This window comes from Aspergillus affinis (genome assembly GCF_023601865.1).
Source record: "Aspergillus affinis strain CMG 70 chromosome Unknown NODE_13_length_462506_cov_86_819959, whole genome shotgun sequence".
In the NCBI taxonomy this organism is placed as follows: domain Eukaryota; kingdom Fungi; phylum Ascomycota; class Eurotiomycetes; order Eurotiales; family Aspergillaceae; genus Aspergillus; species Aspergillus affinis.
This window is the reverse complement of record NW_026515794.1, coordinates 372050-390630: the sequence shown is the minus strand read 5'-3', so window position 1 is coordinate 390630 and position 18581 is coordinate 372050. Positions and strand designations below refer to the sequence as shown.

Genomic DNA, 18581 nt, shown 5'->3' with positions numbered 1-18581 from the left:
ATCCCTCCCTTCGTCTGGACAGGATTCTTAACCCCGTCCTCGTCCCCTGAACCGACCGCGCATGAACCCCCCGCCGCGACCACGTTCGGACCTCCATTCTCGCTCCCGCTCCTTCTCCCTTTCTTGCTCCTCCCGGATCAGAATCTTCTCGCGCTCCAATTCCTCCTCGCTCTTCTCGACCCGGACTGACGGTCGCGGGAGATTCTCGCTCCATCGCGGATGGGCATTGACGCAGGCCTTTCCATCCGGACAGAATCCTGCCAAGTAGTATTGGCAAATGCGTCGACGCACGTGGCGTTTGGCGCATAGCGGTCCCAGCTGACAGTATCCCCGATCGTAATGTTCGCAAGGGGGAAGTCGAGCTTGTTCCCGCACGTGCTGGTAGAGACAGTCGTCGCCGTTGGGGCAGTAGCCGGACCGCGAGAAGGACTGACATTCCGGCATCCGGCGAAGGTTGTATTCATGCAGATATTCGCATTTCAGTCCCTTTTTGCAGAGGCCTTTGAGGAAATGCTTGCAGACCAGCGACCCGTGGGTTGTGGACGGTGCCAGTCCTGAGGCAGTGGTCGTCGACGTCGTGACTCGCGACGGGGTGGGATGGCGATCTGGGCACGCGGGCCCTAGGGGGCAGTGGCCCTCGCTGTAAGCCTTGCACACAGGGACATCGCTGGCGAGGCCGAAGCTAAAATTCTGGCGGAGGAAAGGTAGGAAGGAGAATTCGTCGTAGCTGGGGTCGCGCGCGTTGTCGGTGGATAGGATTTGCGCCGCAGCGTGGCTCACTTCTGCAGTCATGGCAGTGTAAATCTCCGGGGATGGTAGGAATCAGCTTCAGAACGGGGGATGAAGAAGAGACAATGAATTAATGTGAGCAAGTTGGAGGTCTGGAAGATGGCAGGAAGATCAAAGAGATCGTAAATGGAAAGCGGTGGCAATGAAACAATGGCGGCTTAGTCAGATACCAATCATGTTCATTGTGGAAAGAGATGGTTTCTTCTTGCTCACAACATTAATAATCCTCTATGAGATCCTTACTTTTTTGAAGGATGGAAAATGGTTTAATTCTCGGGCTTTATTCGTGGCTCAGTTGCCTTTGCCTAATGAATACTACATGTCATATCCCCCAACTTACCTAGGTAGACTTCCGGCTACTATATAGTTAAAGGGCCTCTGATCCCGGATCATCTAACTAACGTATTTCACTACCGAGCGGCGCACCTGTGTATCCCATACTAATCCAGCGTTTTTCGACCTCTAATATCTTAACTAAACTTTGTCTAATCTGCTTTATATTTGTAAATTAATATATTGGGATAAAGTAAATTTAAATATTAAATTTATATAGGACATACTTCTCTATATCTTCTAGTAATATATATTACATTGTATTTTACTGTATTTTATCTTAACCTAGTATAACAGATCACATACTGGTCTATATATAACCATGCTAGAAATGGATATTCCAGAAGTATATATATAGCTGTTATCAACATATTATTACAATGGGGCCAATGGTGGTTGAGATATTGAAGATCGAAAAACGCTTGATTAGTATGGGATACACAGGTGCGCCGCTCGGTAGTGAAATACGTTAACTAGTTACAATTGTGGCCGCGGAAGATGACTAAACCGCTAATATCATCGCCTTGCTTAACCGGACCGATCATGCAACCGATCAATATGAACCGTATGATTTATGACGATCTTGAAGCCTCTAAGATTGCATAAATATCGGCTTCTTTATCGTGTAGTTAGAAGAATCAAGACCTTCATTCATTTGAATATGATCATATTCCTTGGCTGAATAATCGCTTCTTCAATAGACCCACATAATTTCTGCCACAACAATCATCTATCAGCCGGATTGACTTAGACTATTTTCCAACCTTTTTCAAGTCCGAACGCCATGATATCACCTGTCAAGTTTTATTCTAACATATTTCTCTTGAGATTTTGATTGGTCAGTTAATGAAAGAGCATTTTCCTGATCTTTTCTCATCAGTGGAATTTCTAAGGCAGAGCCTTGTCATAGAGAAAGCACACTTGGTGGACAAAGCTTAATTTGATTGATCTAAGCGGCTACGGAGTCTGCAAGACCCCAAAGTTCGGAATTCCTACAATTTCGGAAGATGTGGAAACTGATATGTGGGGGCTGAATTCAATGCTGAATAGCCTTGTGGTTAAAAACTCTTTTATCAAGTATTACACCTCGTTTTGTCGGCCTTTGAGGTACACAGACCTAAGAACCATCTCCGAGAGGGCCCGATCCGACATTAGTTCCCATGCTACTCGACTACTAGGCACCCAGCAGCCAACCAAACCGACCAACAACATCGCTAGGTTTGGAGTGCAAATTTCGCTAAATTCTCAGCCCGTTTTGCCAAACCACAATAAATGGGGGCTAGGGAACGCTACTGGAGCGATGCAACCCCAATGGTACCAAAACGAGCCTCATATCTCTGTTCCACCAGGGATTCAATGCACAGGGCTGTGCTCAACCCCGAGCTAGTTGCCATGGCTGTGACTCATGGCCTGTGATATTCTCTTTCTGGGGCTAAAGTCCGGGGCTAGCAGTTGGATTGTACATGAAACTCTCGATGTCTAGCCTGTTTGGGTAGTTTGGGCCTCATGGTCCGTATATCATAACCGGAATGGGAGTTCGAACAAGGCCTTGCCCCTGGTCAACGGCTTTCCGAATTTACTATTTACTGGGCCTTGTCCCTCGTGCGAACTTTTCTGCTCTTTCTGCTTTTTCTAATCGAAATTTCATACCTGACGAACATCTGCGTCTATCAATTCACATTTATTCACTTTTTTTTTTCCTGTGCTCCACGCAAGATGAAGACCTCATTCCTACTCATCGCGGCTCTCGCCGGAATATCCATTGCCGAGGACACCACGACCGTCGGCTACTTCGGTGCTGACTGGACCAGCATCGAGATCCCCAGGTACAAGAGCACCGCCGCCAGCGTGGCCGGTATCAACGCCGTGGCGACCACCTACGCCGTGGCCTGTCTCAAAGACGCACCCACCTCCGACTGCCACATCGACAAGCCCTGGACCCTCATCCAGGGCTCCGAGACCTACAGCTTCACCGGCGTCTACACCGCCTGGGAATCCGGCAAAGATAAAGACAACGGCGTCACCGTTACCCGCGAGCTACAGTGCTCTTTCACCTCCTTCTCTGAATCCGCTGGCTGCTCTCTTAGCTACGAGGCGACCGGGAAGATGGACGGCACGTCCTATTCGACCGGCACGACTAGCTCGTCGACCTTCGGCACCGATAAGGTCGATTACTACGAAATGCCGGTGACTGCCGGGTTATCGTCGTTCACGGCTCCTCAGGCAACTGAGACGCCAGATGCTGCGAGGGCTGCAGGCCCTGCTAGGGCTTTGATCACTGCGGCTCCGTTGGCGGCTGCGGCTGCGGTTGCTATTTTCTAGTTCAATGATGATCTTGTTTTTGTCGGGATGATTCAATATTATTAATTTTGTTTCTGTGAATCTATGATAGCGTGGACAAAGAATTTGGGGAACGAGGGAAAGCGATCATAATGATATACTATAATCTTCGACCAGTGCTTTCAAACGGTCGTCAACTGATAAGATAATGGCATTGTTTGATCTGAATACTACTGTACATCATATATATACACACTACATACTTTGGGCTGATGTTTGCTATTTCCGGCGAAATCAAGTGGCCTATCAAATGCGTTTTTTCGCGACTTAGAGCCATCACAGGTCTGAGTCAGTATCGATCTTCGGTCTCGCAAACTCTATCTCGATGTGATGTCAGTTAGATCTCTAACTCTAAATAAATCGCCCATTGGGAAAGAATTGCTGCCCTCGGGCTTGACCTGTCGTACTTCGAGCCACTCTGGAAGGTAGGGGTTGAGTGGGCATGAGAAGACTGCTTATTTAGGGCTAAATTGAATCCTTTTTAGAGACTTAACGGAAAGCATGATAGTTGACTGAAAAAACTATTAAAGGTCTTCAAGCTTATAGGCGTAAAGTAACATTTACAGCGTCCCTTCAAATCATGGAAATGACATGATGCGCAAACGGTGGACTACGGCTATTTGGCTGACATGACGGAACGCATGTGCAATAGAATCCAAAGCGATCCTAATCAGATTGGAAATGGAAAGAACCTGTCTCGGTCCATAGTGGAATTAAATTACCCCATCCGATTACCTAGCGCATTGAGGCTGGAATTAGAACACGAATAGCATCGACTCGTATTTCGACTAATGTTGACGGTCGGAGGGCAGCATCGAACCAGTACTCCGCAGATCCGATATGGCCCACTAAGATCTACTGTGGGCATACAGCGTACGGAGTACGGTGTGATATGTAAGGCAGTCTGTCATCCCCCACGCCAGCCATGCCGCCTTACTTGGAACACGGCCAAGCTGCAACAAGCCCAATAATGCGATGGTTACTTGGTTTCGGTTGCCCCTGCATACAGGAATCACATGCCTCGCCTTCACAGCCAAAGCACCGGCCAAATGCTCAGCTTGATATTCCGCGATCGGCAAAGGACTTTTGCGAAGCCCGACGGATGGCGTGGGTTGACGGAGGCCCAAGTCCATGTTTGGTCGGAGAGGCCAAGGAAGCCCTTCTCAGTAGGAAATAAGGTGGCACGTGCTGTTACCTATGGGCAGGGGCAATTCTCTCCAGAATCAGACCGATAGACAGACGGAAGACATGGCTTGTACTCCGTATGATTGACGCAAGAGTGATCCTTGACTATCCGAGCGCCAGTCAGATCGCAAGGCAGGCATTGTCATGCGGGGATGAAAATCGCTAGTCGGCGGCTGCATTTTCTCCCCACAAGCTCCCAGGTCTAGCGAACGAGGCCGGAAAAAGCAACGAGCATGAGAAGAAAAACCTTAAGGAGGAATAATTTCAAGGAAGATCCTTCCTCTCAAATCCGATCTCTCAGTCCGAACGGAAACCATCTTTCATCTTTGCATTCTATTGGCGCGCGGAGTAGACCACTTGTTGATCCAAGCTGACATTTGGTGCGGATGGTCCGATCCACTTCTCAGGGAGAAATCAGAAAAGGGCGCAAAAAAAAAGGGCGTCACCTCCCCAGGCCCACGGACTCTCACCGACGACGGCCCGTCCGATCCATTAAACGCCCCCCTCTGCCTAATCCGTAATCATCGACTGCAGCCAAAATGGTCACGATCTCATCTCTCGTCGGAGGCTTATACAGAGAGAAAAAATAGGTGGGGGTGGACATCGTCCGCTCGACGGTTGGGCCTTCAGTTCTGATCAGCAAAGACTCTTTGGGGTGCTATGCAGACAGGCTGGAGAACAAGAAACCGAAGCAGTCAGCGGGGGGCGCCATTTTCTCTCATTGACGGGGAGTATGCGCGTCGGGTGAGGTGCATGGCATTTATGTCATTTTGCTGCTTTCTTGCCTTGTTGCCTTCTAGCGGATTGACTCAGCATGGAGGCTTTTTATTATTATTAATTTTTAATTATTGTCAGTGGCCGAGGGATGCCAACGCCCAAGACGAAGACGAAGATGACGAGGCAGAGAAAGAGAAAGAGGAAATGCATAAAACAATTAAAAAAATTAAAACTGCGCAAAGCACCACACGTGACCCCCGCCGTAATAGGCAGTTGCGCTCTCATCGCCTTCTCTCTGGTCTTTCCTCTGCTTCTTCCTCCTTCTCTTCTTCTTCTTCTTCTTCTTCTCATCTTGTTCTTGTATGATTATTGATTGTTTATCTCTCCGATCCTTCTGTCAGCCCTATTCTCCTCCCCCTCTTTATACATCGCCCGTCATGTTCTCCGGATCCCTCTTCCCCCACTGGCGGCGCAAGGCCGCCGAGCGGTCCAGTAACAGCTCGTATGAAGTCCCATTCTACTTGAATGCGGCGTACTATCCGAATTGGAGAATCTACCGTCAACAAGCTCCATCCTCGCTCAGACTGGGATTCGTCTCGCATGTCTTCTACGCGTTTGCTTGGTATTAGTCTTACACAACCGCAGGGGAATCCTTCGCCTGACTCTGGTTGCAGACAGTCATTAATCAGCCTATTTTCTTTCTAGGGTCAAAGAAGACGGCACGGTCTATGTGGATCTCCCGCCCACGCCCCTTTCACTCGGAGGGACGTGAATTATTGGGGTCGGATGGTTTGCTGACCAATACGTCGAGTTCTAGTTGAGTGATGAATGGGCGGATGTGCAGATGCCGGTGGACGGCACGCAAGGCTGTATCCGGGCGTTCACGCAGTTGAAATCGCAGTACCCCAAGCTAAAGGTTGTCTTGTCCGTTGGGGGAGGGGGAAAAGGAAGCGAAAACTTCGCGGGCGTGGCCCGCAGCCAAGCCCGCGTGGAGACCTTCGCTCGGACGGCCAGGCAGCTGGTGGACCAGTTCGGTCTGGATGGCATCGATGGTAGAATCGGATCCTTCGTACGCCCTCAATCATCTGATTCGCGGTACTGACCCTCTTGCCAGTTGATTGGGAGCACCCAGCGGACCCTCAGCAGGGACTCGATTATGTGCGTCTTCTGGCGCGACTCAGGGAGGCGTTGCCTGCGCCGCGATACGTATTGGCGACTTGTCTCCCGGCGGGACAGTGGGCTCTCCGGAATATTGACCTGTCCAAAGCGCAGATGTATCTGGACCTTATAAATATCATGACCTATGACTTTTCGGGGCCTTGGACGAATGAGACAGGTCACCACGCGCAACTCTATGGACGCTCTCCGGGAGCTGTCTCGTGTCATTCCTCGGTGTCATATGTTCTATCCCAGGGTGTCGATCCGAAGAAGCTTCTACTAGGTATTCCCGCCTATGGTCGGTCTTTTCTCGACAGTAGCAAACCGGGACAGCGTTATGCCGGCTGCGGCGGGGAGGATGGGGTATTCGACTACAACGCCCTGCCTCGGCCCGGGGCTAAAGAGCACCACGACGATAAACTTGGGGCGGCATATTGCTCGGGAGGGGATGGTGGTTTCGTGACTTACGACACTCCGCGAACGGTGCAGCAAAAGGCGAAATTCGTCACCAGGTCCAAGCTTGGAGGGCTATTTTATTGGCATATCGGAGGAGATGCCCAGGGCCCTCGGAGCCTGATTGAAACTGGCTATAACACGCTCCACGAAATGTAACGGACCCAAAGGAACCATCGAAAAGAACCAGCGTGTGCAGGGAACGAGGAAAGAACGCCAAGAAGGGGAGGGGCTAAAATTGAAGGCTCGCGTGTGTTTGAGTAACTTTTTATGGTATCCGTATCAAATGAGAAAATGCATGTCCATTAGTCTGCTTGTATATTGAATTGTCTTATTTGTTTTTTGGTCAGTTTTAACGATGGCAGAGTCGTTTGAAACCCGGGCAGAGGATGATTTGATTCAAAGGAGGTCACCGCCACAACAAGAACAAGCATCCTTCTGCGTCATGAAGATCAACAAAATCCCCATAGATGCTGTTCCCAATCGGGTTAGTCCGACCGTCCGATGTTCGCTGCCTAAAAACAATGACAACCGGGGACGGACGTCATCCTTGAATTCCAACGTCTCCATCTTTTAGATCCCATTCCGGTCCTCTCCCCATGTCTGTCGAATGGAGCTCGGATCCTCCCCCCGCGTATGGGGAGTTGGACTCCTCCCGTCTGGCTCCCCCGGGTCATGGCATCGGTCAGAGCCGCTTCTTTCGTTCCACGGCCTCTCTAGCACTAGACCCCTCGGCAGGCGGCGACGAGAAGCGTCGATTATTGCTGATCTACGTTCATGGTTTCATGGGCTCCGAGGAAAGTTTTCAAAACTTTCCGAAACACCTTCATGATCTACTCACCATCTCACTGAGCGAAAGCCATGTGGTCTACACCAAAGTTTATCCGCGGTATAAGACTCGCGGGCCGATCCATGTTGCGCGAGACCACTTTAGTCAATGGTATGCGAGTCTTGTCTCTGAATATAATGTATTCAAGCAATCACAATACTCATTGAGCGAACAGGTTGTCCCCACATGAGGCACCTGACCTCGATGTCATCCTCCTCGGCCACAGTCTCGGTGGCATCGTCTCCTCTGAGGTGGCATTACTGTCACGGAATCACCGCTTGAAACATCGCATCTTAGGCCTTGTGAATTTCGACGTTCCATTCCTAGGTCTTAATCCTCGAGTGGTGGCTACCGGTATTGGGAGCTTATTCCATCGCTCCTCAGACGATGCTAGCGATCCTGAGGCACCTTCTTCTCCCGGGGGATTCAACTTTCCAGATCAGAATCAGACATTCGACCCGACATTCCCCAACGATCTCCACCTGACAAAACGGAAGGGCTGGAGTGGAGCCCGTCATTTTATCTCCAAATACTCAGAAAATCTGTCGCGGTCCCTCGTGCGGTATTTCTTTTCATACTATGACCATGCGGGGTGCATGAACAATTATCCTGAGTTGATCAGACGGCATCGGAAATTAATCGAACTAGAGGCCATTGATGACTGGAACACGCCTGCCGACTCGGGAGTCAACCGGATCCGATTTGTGAATTACTTCACGACGAGTACCGGACCTGTGAAAAAGGCTAAGAAGGGCAGTGCTCAGGACGAGCGATTACGAAGCGACTCAGATGCTTCATCCACGTCGCAACCTGACATCAAAGCACAGGAAGAAACCCAGACACACACCACTGTTGATGAGGAGCATGGTGACGTTATAGCCAAACATACTCAAGATCACGCAAATGACCTCGACAGCGGTCATGGCGATGGCGACGAGGAAAACTCCCCTTCCAAATCCCTCCGAAAATTCTGCTACCTTCCCAAAGACTCCATAAAAGGACGAGACGACCTCTGGGTTCCCGTACTCATGGAAGGTGTGGACGAGGTGGTAGCCCACCAGTCCATGTTTCTGCCGCGAAACATCTACTACGACCGGTTGGTGGGCGACACGGCGTCGCGTATCGAATCCTGGATCCATGACGATCTCACGAAACGGGCTGTTTTGGACGAAGGACTCGGCAAGTCTGCGTCTACTGGGGTGGGTGGATGATGAGCTTCCCCATCTCTTTGTCCTCGGTCCCGTGTCATGGTCTGTATCATTATCCTCGATGCTCGATCCACTACGCCTTGGGCTATGGTAGTATGTCCCAAAAAAAAAAACATCAACCAGACTTCACTCGAAGGTAGTCTTTCATGATTAAGTTCTCCGTTAAGCGGATCCATTCATGATCGAATGAAAGTCCATTTCATGTTATTATCGACTCAACAACCTCAGAACCGGAAGGTCCAAATATACCCTATTTCCAATGCAATCTACGAAGAAGGCATGAGACAGAAGAAAAAGAAGAATAAAAAGATAGCACACGACAATTTTACAAATTACAGGATTAATCAACCCCATGTGTGGAAAATAGGATAAAAGACAATCACAGCTACCATCGCATATTGCTAGAATTTATTGCATACTTTGTTGCTTTTATTACATCATCAATTTCTTTTTGACCAGTATATGCAGTAGAAAGCTGGATATCATTTCATTAACTAATTCTTATGTATTGCGATATCTTTTCGTTTTGCTTGCATGAGAAATTGTACTCATTCCTTTTCTAGCTTTCATAATCAGCAGGTTGTAGCAAAATGAAGCACAATGAAACAGCTATACTCCTTTAGGAATCTCACTGGTCTATCTGTCTAATCAAGTCTATACATGTAGTGTAAACAAAGAGGCCCAAAAAAAACAAAAAGCCATATCTCATAGGTAACCATACCGTATTACACGGCCAGCCAGTCAGTTTCAGTTAGTCACATCAAAAAAGTAATTAAATATTAAAAGCAAATTAAGCAACGATCTTGGCAAACACTTCCCGGATCTCCTCGATACCTTTCTCCTGCGCAAGAAGCAAGCCCAACAGAATGCGCGAGTGCGATGGGTTCAGGTATCCGCTGGCAATCTGGGCCTTGTCGTCGAGGGTGGGCACCTCGCCGTTGCCGGTACGGGTGCTGACCACGACGGGGATTTGCGAGGACTTCACGACGTTGTGGATGGCGTTGCGGGCGGAGGTGCCGATGGTGCCTGCGCCGGAGCCGGCGAACTGGTTCGAGTGTTAGTGACGGGATGATAGGAACGGTAAGGGGAGTTCAAAACGTACCACAAGACCCTTGGCGCCGTTGTCGACGGCCGAGTAAACGGTGTCGTTCTTCATGTCCTCGTAAGCGTAAAGGATGTCAACGCGAGGGATGGACTTGATGTTGCTGACGTCGAAGGCCGTCTTGCCGGTGGGTTCCACGGCCGGATAGAAGAAGTAGGGGCTGTTGGAGACGAGCTCGCCCAGGTTGCCCATCTCGGGGGCCTTGAAGGTGTCCATGGTGTTGGCGTTGGTCTTGGAGGCGTAGAAGGCTGAGACGATGCGGTCGTTCAGAACGATCATGGCACCGCGGTCCCGGGCTTCGGGACTGGACGCCACGGTCACGGCCTCCAGGAGGTTGTAGGGGCCGTCAGCCGAGATGGCGGTCGACGGGCGCATGGAGCCGACGATCACGACGGGCTTGTGGCAGTTGACGGTGGCGTCGAGGAAGAAGGCGGTCTCCTCCAGAGTGTCAGTGCCGTGGGTGACGATGGCGCCGGACATGGTGGGATCCTTGCAGACGACCTCATTGATCTGCTTGGCCATGCGCAGCAGGAGAGTCGAGGAGATGTCCTCGCTTCCCACGTTGGTGAACTGAACGGCCGCGACGTTGGCCACGTCGAGCATCTCCGGTGTCTTCTTGATCAGTTTCTCGATGGGGACGGCACCGGACTTGTACCCTGTGGTTGCCGTTCTGTCGGCGCTGTAGCCGGCAATCGTGCCACCTACGACATTGTGAGTTTGACTGATACTATATAGACCGCAAGCGAAGGGAAAGTGACGCACCTGTAGCGAAGAGGGTGACGTTGGGCAGAGTGGTGTTCATCTGGGTGAAGTTGAGGCCATTGGAGTTGGTGTAGGCGTAGGTCGCGTTGGAGTCACTGCCAGCACGAGTATAGAGAAGGGGAGAGGCCTGGCTGGCAGCCACCAAGGCCGACATGGCGAGAGACTTGAGGCTGAAACCCATGATGAATACTGCCCACGGCTAGAATTGCGTCGAGGAGATTGAGGGAGACGCTTGTTACTTGTCTTGGATGCCGACTAGAAGAGACCTACTTGACATCGCGGATGCCATGGACAGTTATATAGAGCGAGCAGGGATCCAATTTCGAGGCAGGTGGGTTCTTCCGGGAAAAACCCGAGATGCCCAGCATCGGATGACGATAGCATCGAAGCGGCCGAAGGTGAGGGAATTCTTGGAATGTTGATCATCAATCACCAAGGTGGCCTAACAAGGAAGTTGGAGAACATCTCCAAAAATCCAAATCGACCGGGCGGATCCAAATTTCAATTATCTAATAGTGGGTGCAAGATAGATCAATGATTGACCGAGCCAGCGTTTCGACGGCCAACTCAATTGCTAATAGATTGGGGTGCCAAGTTGACTAGGTTGCCGTTGATAGTGGGGCTGCGATCCGGTGCAGAAACGGCAGAGGGATTCGATCTGATATTTCGAGTTGGAGGGAGAAGAGGAAGAAGAAGAAACAGAAGAAAAAGCAAAGGAAGGAAGCCACGGGACGGTGTCAAGTGACCGCATGCAACGAGGGTTCCCGGACTTCCCAACTTCCCAACCTCCCTCAGTAAATGCCGTACTTTTCGTTCGGGCAGCTCTCAACGAGGCGATGGATGCAGGTCGCGTGGTAGGGGCAGTGTCGGAGGGTCTCGTCATTATCTTCTTCGTCTACTAAAGCGAGACCGCTACCTTTCTCCACCAACCATTTCGGCTTCCCCTTGATCCGGTGCAGGTCGAACTCGCAAAGATGAAAGTCGATGATCAAAGCCCGGTCTAGATCGGTATTCCACAGAATATTTCGCGATGCAAGGTCCTAATGCAGGACCCCCAGGGACCGAATCTCTTTCTCCGCCCTCGCTATGCTCTTGTTCTTGTTCTTGACATCGGTCTCGGTCCTGTCTAATGAATCTCCTCCCCACCCCATGAGTATCATATGCCGAATCTTCCCGGCCCCATGAAGGTGATATGTCTTCTGCATGTTGACTTTCCCAGGAAAATTGGAACTGCCGATCCCTGCGTGGGAGAGAGCATCCGGTAAACAGCGGCCTCCCGTTTAAGCTGCGGCCACAGAAAACATGCAGTTCCTTTTCCCACGACGGTATACCCATACCTGACGCTGGTAAGCTTAAATGGCGCGCCGGATAATCCACAGGATCCCATTGGCTTGGCGTTTTCGAGGCATTCATCCACTGCATATTTGATAAAGGTGACCAAGCCGCGAGTGGTGGTACGGTGACAATTGCTGCCGTTCTCTCGATGAAGCTTGATGTTGGGACAGTTTTCATCCAGTTTGCCACGTCTTCTTAGGCCAAGCAGGCATTTCTGAGTGCAAAACTGCGCATCGCGATGTCGGTGGCTGTTTCTGGGCCTATTATGTTCACGTTTAGGGCGTTTTGGTTGTTGCGCAGGCGAAGACGACGCGGTATCGCTATAGCAACGTTTTGATCCAGGGGCGGGGCCAAGGGCGCGATCGGAGTCTGGTTTATCCTCTCGGGACACTTGATCCGTAGGTTTTCTGCAGGCAGTCCGTGATCGGGTCTGGATCGGTGATTTTCTTGTCGATTCCTTAGCTTTGGTTAGGGAAGGAGAATCTGTATCGGACTTCTTGGAATTCTTGGACTGCTCGCACAGGTCGGACCGCTCGTACAGCTCACGGTGTACTTCATCAAAGCCGATTTTCCAGGTCGGGGGTGCTGCTTTGGTGCACCATTCAGGACCCAGGGCCGTTGAACTCAGGCTCATTAAACATAAACATAGCACCCGTGCAATCGCTGTCACAGGTCGCAAGAAGCATTGCGTGTCCCCTTGGTCTGCTTCAACATTTGGCTCACAAAGATGATAGCGAAGAACCTCCGGACTCTCTTGCGGTATTCGCAGCAGTACCAATCTTAAGCCGGTCGTTATATACCCGTACTCAAGCCCAAGCTCCATCATTGAGTGATACTGCTGGACAATAGCTGCGCCCGCTAGGCGAGCCGCATCGTATTTGAACTTTTTGTTCTTCTCCGTTGGAATCGTTTCTCTCAGAACAAGCTCCTCATAGAAATTTTCCATCTGCAACCCTACACGAAGTTTATCCACAGGCAATTTGTGGGGCGCTTTATATTCGCCCGTCATCAGAAGGGTCTTGTCTCTTTCATTATCGTGGACACAGAAGGAATCAGGCTTGGAGGCTGCTTTTGTTGCCTTTCCTTCCACTTGAGGCCGGGTCTTTGGACTTGTTTGCAGGTCATCAGAATGATTCTTGAAACGGATACCCTTGGAACCAAGGTGAAATCTTTTCTAGGCAGCGGGAATCCCACAGAGCACCGTAATAATATGGGCGACGTGGTTCTCCACTGAGGACCGCTCATAGACTTCTAGGTCCTTTTCACTACCTATGGGGTTATGTTCGACCTCTTTTCCATTCCCCCGTAGGACGACGATGGGCTCGAAAAGACGATTTTGCCCGAGAAAGTGGCACACTGCGCGGTAAATCTTTCCCTGCTCGTCCTCACACTCTGTCCAGTGTTTCAGCAGCCTCGGACAGAACTTCTCAGTGGCTGGTCGTAGTACTCCTTTTACGCCAGCGGATACTCTTAAAGGTTTTGAAAGGGATTCATGGCAGAAGTGAATATATTCTGTAAAAGTCGTCGGCTGAAGTAGCTCTTCGTTCTGCCTGAACGTCTTGTCAGCCTGTCTGTTTCTCAAATCAAACTGACTGTCTGCTTCTCTCTTTGACTTACCTGTTTTTCTCCGCAAGCGAACCATTCCCTGCGACAAGCGAACCATTCCCTGTGACAAACGAACTGTTTGTCTCGGTGATTTGCCTTTCAGTCTCATCAGTCTTTCTCGCCGATCAAGACTAGGCTTGTGCATAATCAACTTACCGGAGTCTCTCTTCCAATGCCAAACAGAGCGCGCGATAATCGTGTGGGTTAAGCATTTCAAAAACGGAACAGAAAGGTTTTCGATTCAGCTACGTCCAGAGGCGGCTAGGTTGAAGGGCGGGCAGAACTAGGGATGGGTATCCTATGAAATAATGAATGCAAGCAAGCTGGTTCTTCTGCTGCTGTTGGGAGAGATGTATGCAATAATTGCGCGATGCAGGAGCTTTTGGAGGCGGAGAATACAAGAGAAATAAAACATAACAGAGAAGCCCGCGGGTAGAAACCAGATATAACTTCATTCTGGATGGAACACCGCGATAAAGAAAATGGTATGCTTTCAGACAAAGGAGTTAAAAGGCTGAGCCCGCCTGCAAACCAATCTTGTCGGGATGCAAATCCGTAGGTGTGTTCATGACTGCAATGTGAATAATTATCTGAAAGAGCTTTCGGTCTGACTAAGAAAACGGATTCTCTGGTGTCCGTGGGTAAGCAAATGCCCGAGGTTCTTTGTAGATATGAAGAGATATCATAGTGGCAAAGGAGGAAGTATACCTTCTTGCTTGAATTTCTTTGCTTAGTGAAACTGCTGCTGGGATAGGTATTAGAATACCCAGAGTGCCAGAAACACCAGGGTAGAACGAGATAGTTTAATGAAACTATGGAGGGGAAAATAAAAGAAAAAAAGCCATCAACTACTTGAGAATTAGAGATGGGTTGAGCAACCCAGTCCTTGTGTCTGGGGGTCAGACTGCTCCGCTAGGTGGATTTATCCACCGCGACTAACAGTTCTTTTGTGACCTTTGATCTTGGGCATGCTGGCCAGAAAGTCCATTGCGATAGCATGGAGCGGCATGAGCAGACCAACAATGAGCTGCAGCACGCCATACAGCTAGTAGCGGCTGACCCAAACAGCAAAAGCATAGACGGAGATGCAAACAAGGTCCTCCGAAAGCCCAACACGATGTGCTCGTCTAGTATCTTTGAGACAATGGCAATAACATCCACATACACGCGCTAGAAATTAGCAAATCTCTTGATATTCAATTCCATTTAATGCTGTACGCGTGAAACTGGGTTGCAGAAGCCCATTATTGTGATGCTAAATATCTTCTGTCAGCGATGGCTGAGTATGGCAATACAGATTCAGTGTGTGCGATTGACCGTCTTGAAAACGTTGGATACGCTGATAAAAGGCAATTTGAGGATGACATCTTATTAATAATAAGAAACCAGATGCACATACGTCTTTGATTACTCCCCTTTAGGCACCGATGAGGCCGATAACAGCTCGTCCTTCTTTGATGCTCAGTTGGCGTGGGAATGGCATCAGACATGTGACACGGTTGAACGCTATAGATAGTTAATGTAATTGAAAAGAAATCCTAAACCGGAGTGGATTGAATGGACCTCGTCTTGTGGTTGTCGGCGGAGAGTCTGATAGAATTAAGAGACCCACAGGTGAGTTTGATGGACTAACGGAGATCGAAAAATGAGAGAAAGCAGCAAAACCTGAAGGAGGGAAAGAAGAAAAAGAAAAAAGAAAAAAAGCCGCAATTTCCAGCGATAGACTACTCCGATGGAGACACAAGGAGAGAGAACAAGAACAGAACTGGGCGATCGTCCGAAACGGCTGAGATTAATTGACTATGTCATAACTTATTACTTAAGAGAGGGGAAAAAACAAAAATAAAAAATAAAAAAACAATCAAGGCAATGAGAATTGAGAACACATTCATCGTACACCGTAACACACAGAAACCCAGACCGCAACAAGCTCGCACACCCACGGGCGATATAGGCCGATGCCCGCCCGGTGAGTTCCCTTAGGACAGTGCTTCCAGCACATTCAAATCGACGGACAGTTTGTTCGCCGCCAAGGCCGCGGCAAAGTATGGCAGGTCCTTTCCATGATACACGCTGGAGTTGCCGGTGATGTCGACGGGAACGATATTGTCCTTGTACTTCGGCAAGAAGTTGGCCACCTTCGCAGAGCTTACGTTGGCCTTCATATCGAGAGTGTTGTTCCCCGGCCGAATTACCAGATTATTCAGGAAAGACTGGCCGACGTTGGTGCCGTCTACCGACAGATCGAGAGTAACGTTGCCCTGCAAAGCGAATCGGTCAGCCAACAAATTGTGCGCTCCCAATCGATTTCCGAACCCGGTGGGACTCGTTTCATCTATTTGATTCACTCTTACCATACTAATGGTCATCACGGACGGATTGGGGATCGACACTTTGCCGTGCCCATTGTTGCCATCCGAGTCCTTTTTCCCGACGTGAAAATCGAGCAGCTTGAATCCGGCCAGTTTATTGAGACCTTGGAGCATGGGTATCAGCATTCGATCCGAGCGAAGACTCTGCCCCATGGACACTCACCCTTCATTGTGACGGTCTTGTTATACGTGACGGTGATCGTAGGCAAGCTTCCCTGCTTCAACTCGGGTTTTCCGTAGATGTTCAGGTGAATCTCCTCGTTCAGCATCACTGCCTTCGCGAAGTCGCCAAACGCATCCGCATCACTCAGGTCCAATTTCTGCTCGACAGGGATAATGGTTCCGTCATTGGCCTTGACTTCGGGCACTCGGACCTTTGCGAACGGGGCGGATCCCGAGAGGCTAACGTCGGCGTCGAAGGCATAGATTTTGGGATGGAAGTGGCTGTGGCTGCCGAGGACCTGTGTCTGGTTCAATTGGAAGGAGTCGGGAGCGGGGTCGCTAATAACCATCGATGTGATTTCCAGAGTCGAGTCATTGATGTCGCCCTGGGCGATGTTCGGATAGCCGACATAGATCCTATGCCGGACAAAAGAGGGCGTTAGTACTTTCCCAGCTCTGGTCCACCTGTCATCGGCCTGAGCCGAATCGACTTACACCGGAAGGACGACCACCAGGATGACCGCAATCAAGGCAATGACATGCGCCCACCACCAACGCTTATAATGAGCGGCCACGCGGGACTTGAAACTAGGTTTCGGGGCCAACGGCACATCGATCGCGCCCACCTCGGTCACGTCGGGCTTTCCACCTGCCATTGCGTGTATATGTTGCTGAGCTTCGATGTACAGCAGGTCTCACTCGCTCGGATCAAGACTGCCGGGGACAAGCCAGCCCTTGCGTCAGGTCAGCATGCACGATGACAGGACCGTGCTAGGTCCATGCAGCAAGAAACACACACCAATTGTTGCTTTTTCCGTTCTCCAGACTTTATCCTCCTAGTACGGTACCGACTTTTTCAAATCGGGATGACTTGATAGGGTCCTTGCACTGAAGATGGAAATGTCAACTTTCCTGGGAGTTTCGAACAACAGGAGCAGAGTGTTGACAGGAATGCGGGGTGTTGCCCCATCAGGTGAATGAAGTCACGTTGGAAATGAACGCACCTCTTGCAATGTCAGTGGGAAAGCAGCAAAGGAACCAGACAAAGAGCGACCGGGCATGCAACGACACTGGGATCCTTTTCTGGTCGCTCAGAGTGTCGGGAACGCTGGGACTAAAGGAAGGACTGGAGAGAGGGCGGCCACCCCGACGGATCCCCCCCCAATGCTATATCTATTATCTATAGAAGAACTAGAACGTCCCTTGGGCAGAGGGGCGGGTCCATCACATGTCGTTAATATGACAGTTACCCAGATCAAGCACCGCGGAACTCGCTTGCGGTGGAGTGTTTGGGTTCGCGCCATCTTTCTGGACCTCGTGCAGGGGAGATTTTTTTCCCCCAAAAGCAAATAAGAAAACACAATACACTACTGCTTATTAGGAAACGCTAGGAAGGAAGGAGGCGGAGCGAACGGGTTCGACCGAAAAGAGGCAAAAAAGCAAAAAAAAAAAAAAAAAAGAAACATGGAAAATAGGAATATAAGACACAGGGGCAAATTTAGACTAGGAGGCATGACCTCTCGGAGGAAAACCCAGATAGAAACGGCGAAGAACATTGCTTTTACACGCCTACCGAGGTAGTTAGGGCGGATATTTGACTTCCAGGGAACTCAAAATAGAGCAGACCTCCTCGTATGCCAGTCGCGGTGATACCATAATATCAGTAAGATGACGATTGGACGTGGTGCAGCGACTAAGTCTAGAATGCAACCCCAGACCTGATCAATTTCCCCAAATTTCCCCATGGCGATCGTTCCTTGGCGCGAGGGGGTCGCTCATTGGGGGAAGGTCGATTATCGAAGAATGCGACTATTATGAGTCCATGACTAGTTCGCACAGTAGTGTGACCGGATGTCTGACTGCTCCCGGGCCATTGTCCGGTCCAGTCAGAGCGACAACCAATAAGGCGCCATCCATGGTAAACTCTCATTTCTTCGTCCCCGGTTTAGACTGTGTGAGGATGGGTTTTTTAATATCGAGCAGGCCGGCTGGTTCGAGGGATTGTCAGGCGCACGCACTTCCCCTCCCTTGATACGATGGCTCGGGGCGAATCATGCAAAGCCAAGGAGGGGCGACCGACAGGAGAGGCAAAACGCAGACCGGTAGTGTAACCCTGCAAGGTCTAGTCAGGTTTTGAAGCTCGAACGGCTGGTGGGAAAAAGAAACGAGGGAGGGGGAAAGAGAAAAAAGAAAGGAGACGATGTTGTGCCCAGCGGTAGGGTTCAGCCTCA

The 18581-nt window shown here is 50.1% G+C and overlaps 5 protein-coding genes across 5 annotated transcripts; 2 read left to right on the top strand and 3 right to left on the bottom strand.

Annotated features, from left to right (window-relative positions):
- Positions 1-27: 27 nt before the first annotated feature.
- Positions 28-792, bottom strand: yth1 (cleavage polyadenylation factor RNA-binding subunit YTH1; the record flags this gene model as incomplete). The annotated part of the gene is made up of 1 exon (XM_053096930.1): positions 28-792. The coding sequence occupies one exon, from the start codon at positions 790-792 to the stop codon at positions 28-30; it is 765 nt and encodes a 254-aa protein (XP_052959140.1).
- Positions 793-2838: 2046 nt separating this feature from the next.
- Positions 2839-3444, top strand: KD926_001982 (uncharacterized protein; the record flags this gene model as incomplete). The annotated part of the gene is made up of 1 exon (XM_053096929.1): positions 2839-3444. The coding sequence occupies one exon, from the start codon at positions 2839-2841 to the stop codon at positions 3442-3444; it is 606 nt and encodes a 201-aa protein (XP_052959139.1).
- Positions 3445-5801: 2357 nt separating this feature from the next.
- Positions 5802-9015, top strand: KD926_001981 (uncharacterized protein; the record flags this gene model as incomplete). The annotated part of the gene is made up of 5 exons (XM_053096928.1): positions 5802-5986; positions 6187-6416; positions 6479-7130; positions 7553-7915; positions 7980-9015. The coding sequence occupies 5 exons, from the start codon at positions 5802-5804 to the stop codon at positions 9013-9015; spliced, it is 2466 nt and encodes an 821-aa protein (XP_052959138.1).
- Positions 9016-9802: 787 nt separating this feature from the next.
- On the bottom strand, positions 9803-14028 carry KD926_001980 (asparaginase ahrA; the record flags this gene model as incomplete). Its single annotated transcript, XM_053096926.1, has 7 exons — positions 9803-10057; positions 10115-10815; positions 10877-11046; positions 12214-13380; positions 13450-13761; positions 13829-13912; positions 13973-14028. The coding sequence occupies 7 exons, from the start codon at positions 14026-14028 to the stop codon at positions 9803-9805; spliced, it is 2745 nt and encodes a 914-aa protein (XP_052959137.1).
- Positions 14029-15795: 1767 nt separating this feature from the next.
- On the bottom strand, positions 15796-17006 carry KD926_001979 (DUF3712 domain-containing protein; the record flags this gene model as incomplete). The annotated part of the gene is made up of 4 exons (XM_053096925.1): positions 15796-16077; positions 16171-16292; positions 16352-16767; positions 16846-17006. 4 exons carry the CDS (start codon positions 17004-17006, stop codon positions 15796-15798), a joined length of 981 nt encoding a protein of 326 aa, XP_052959136.1.
- Between the last annotated feature and the right edge of the window lie 1575 nt (positions 17007-18581).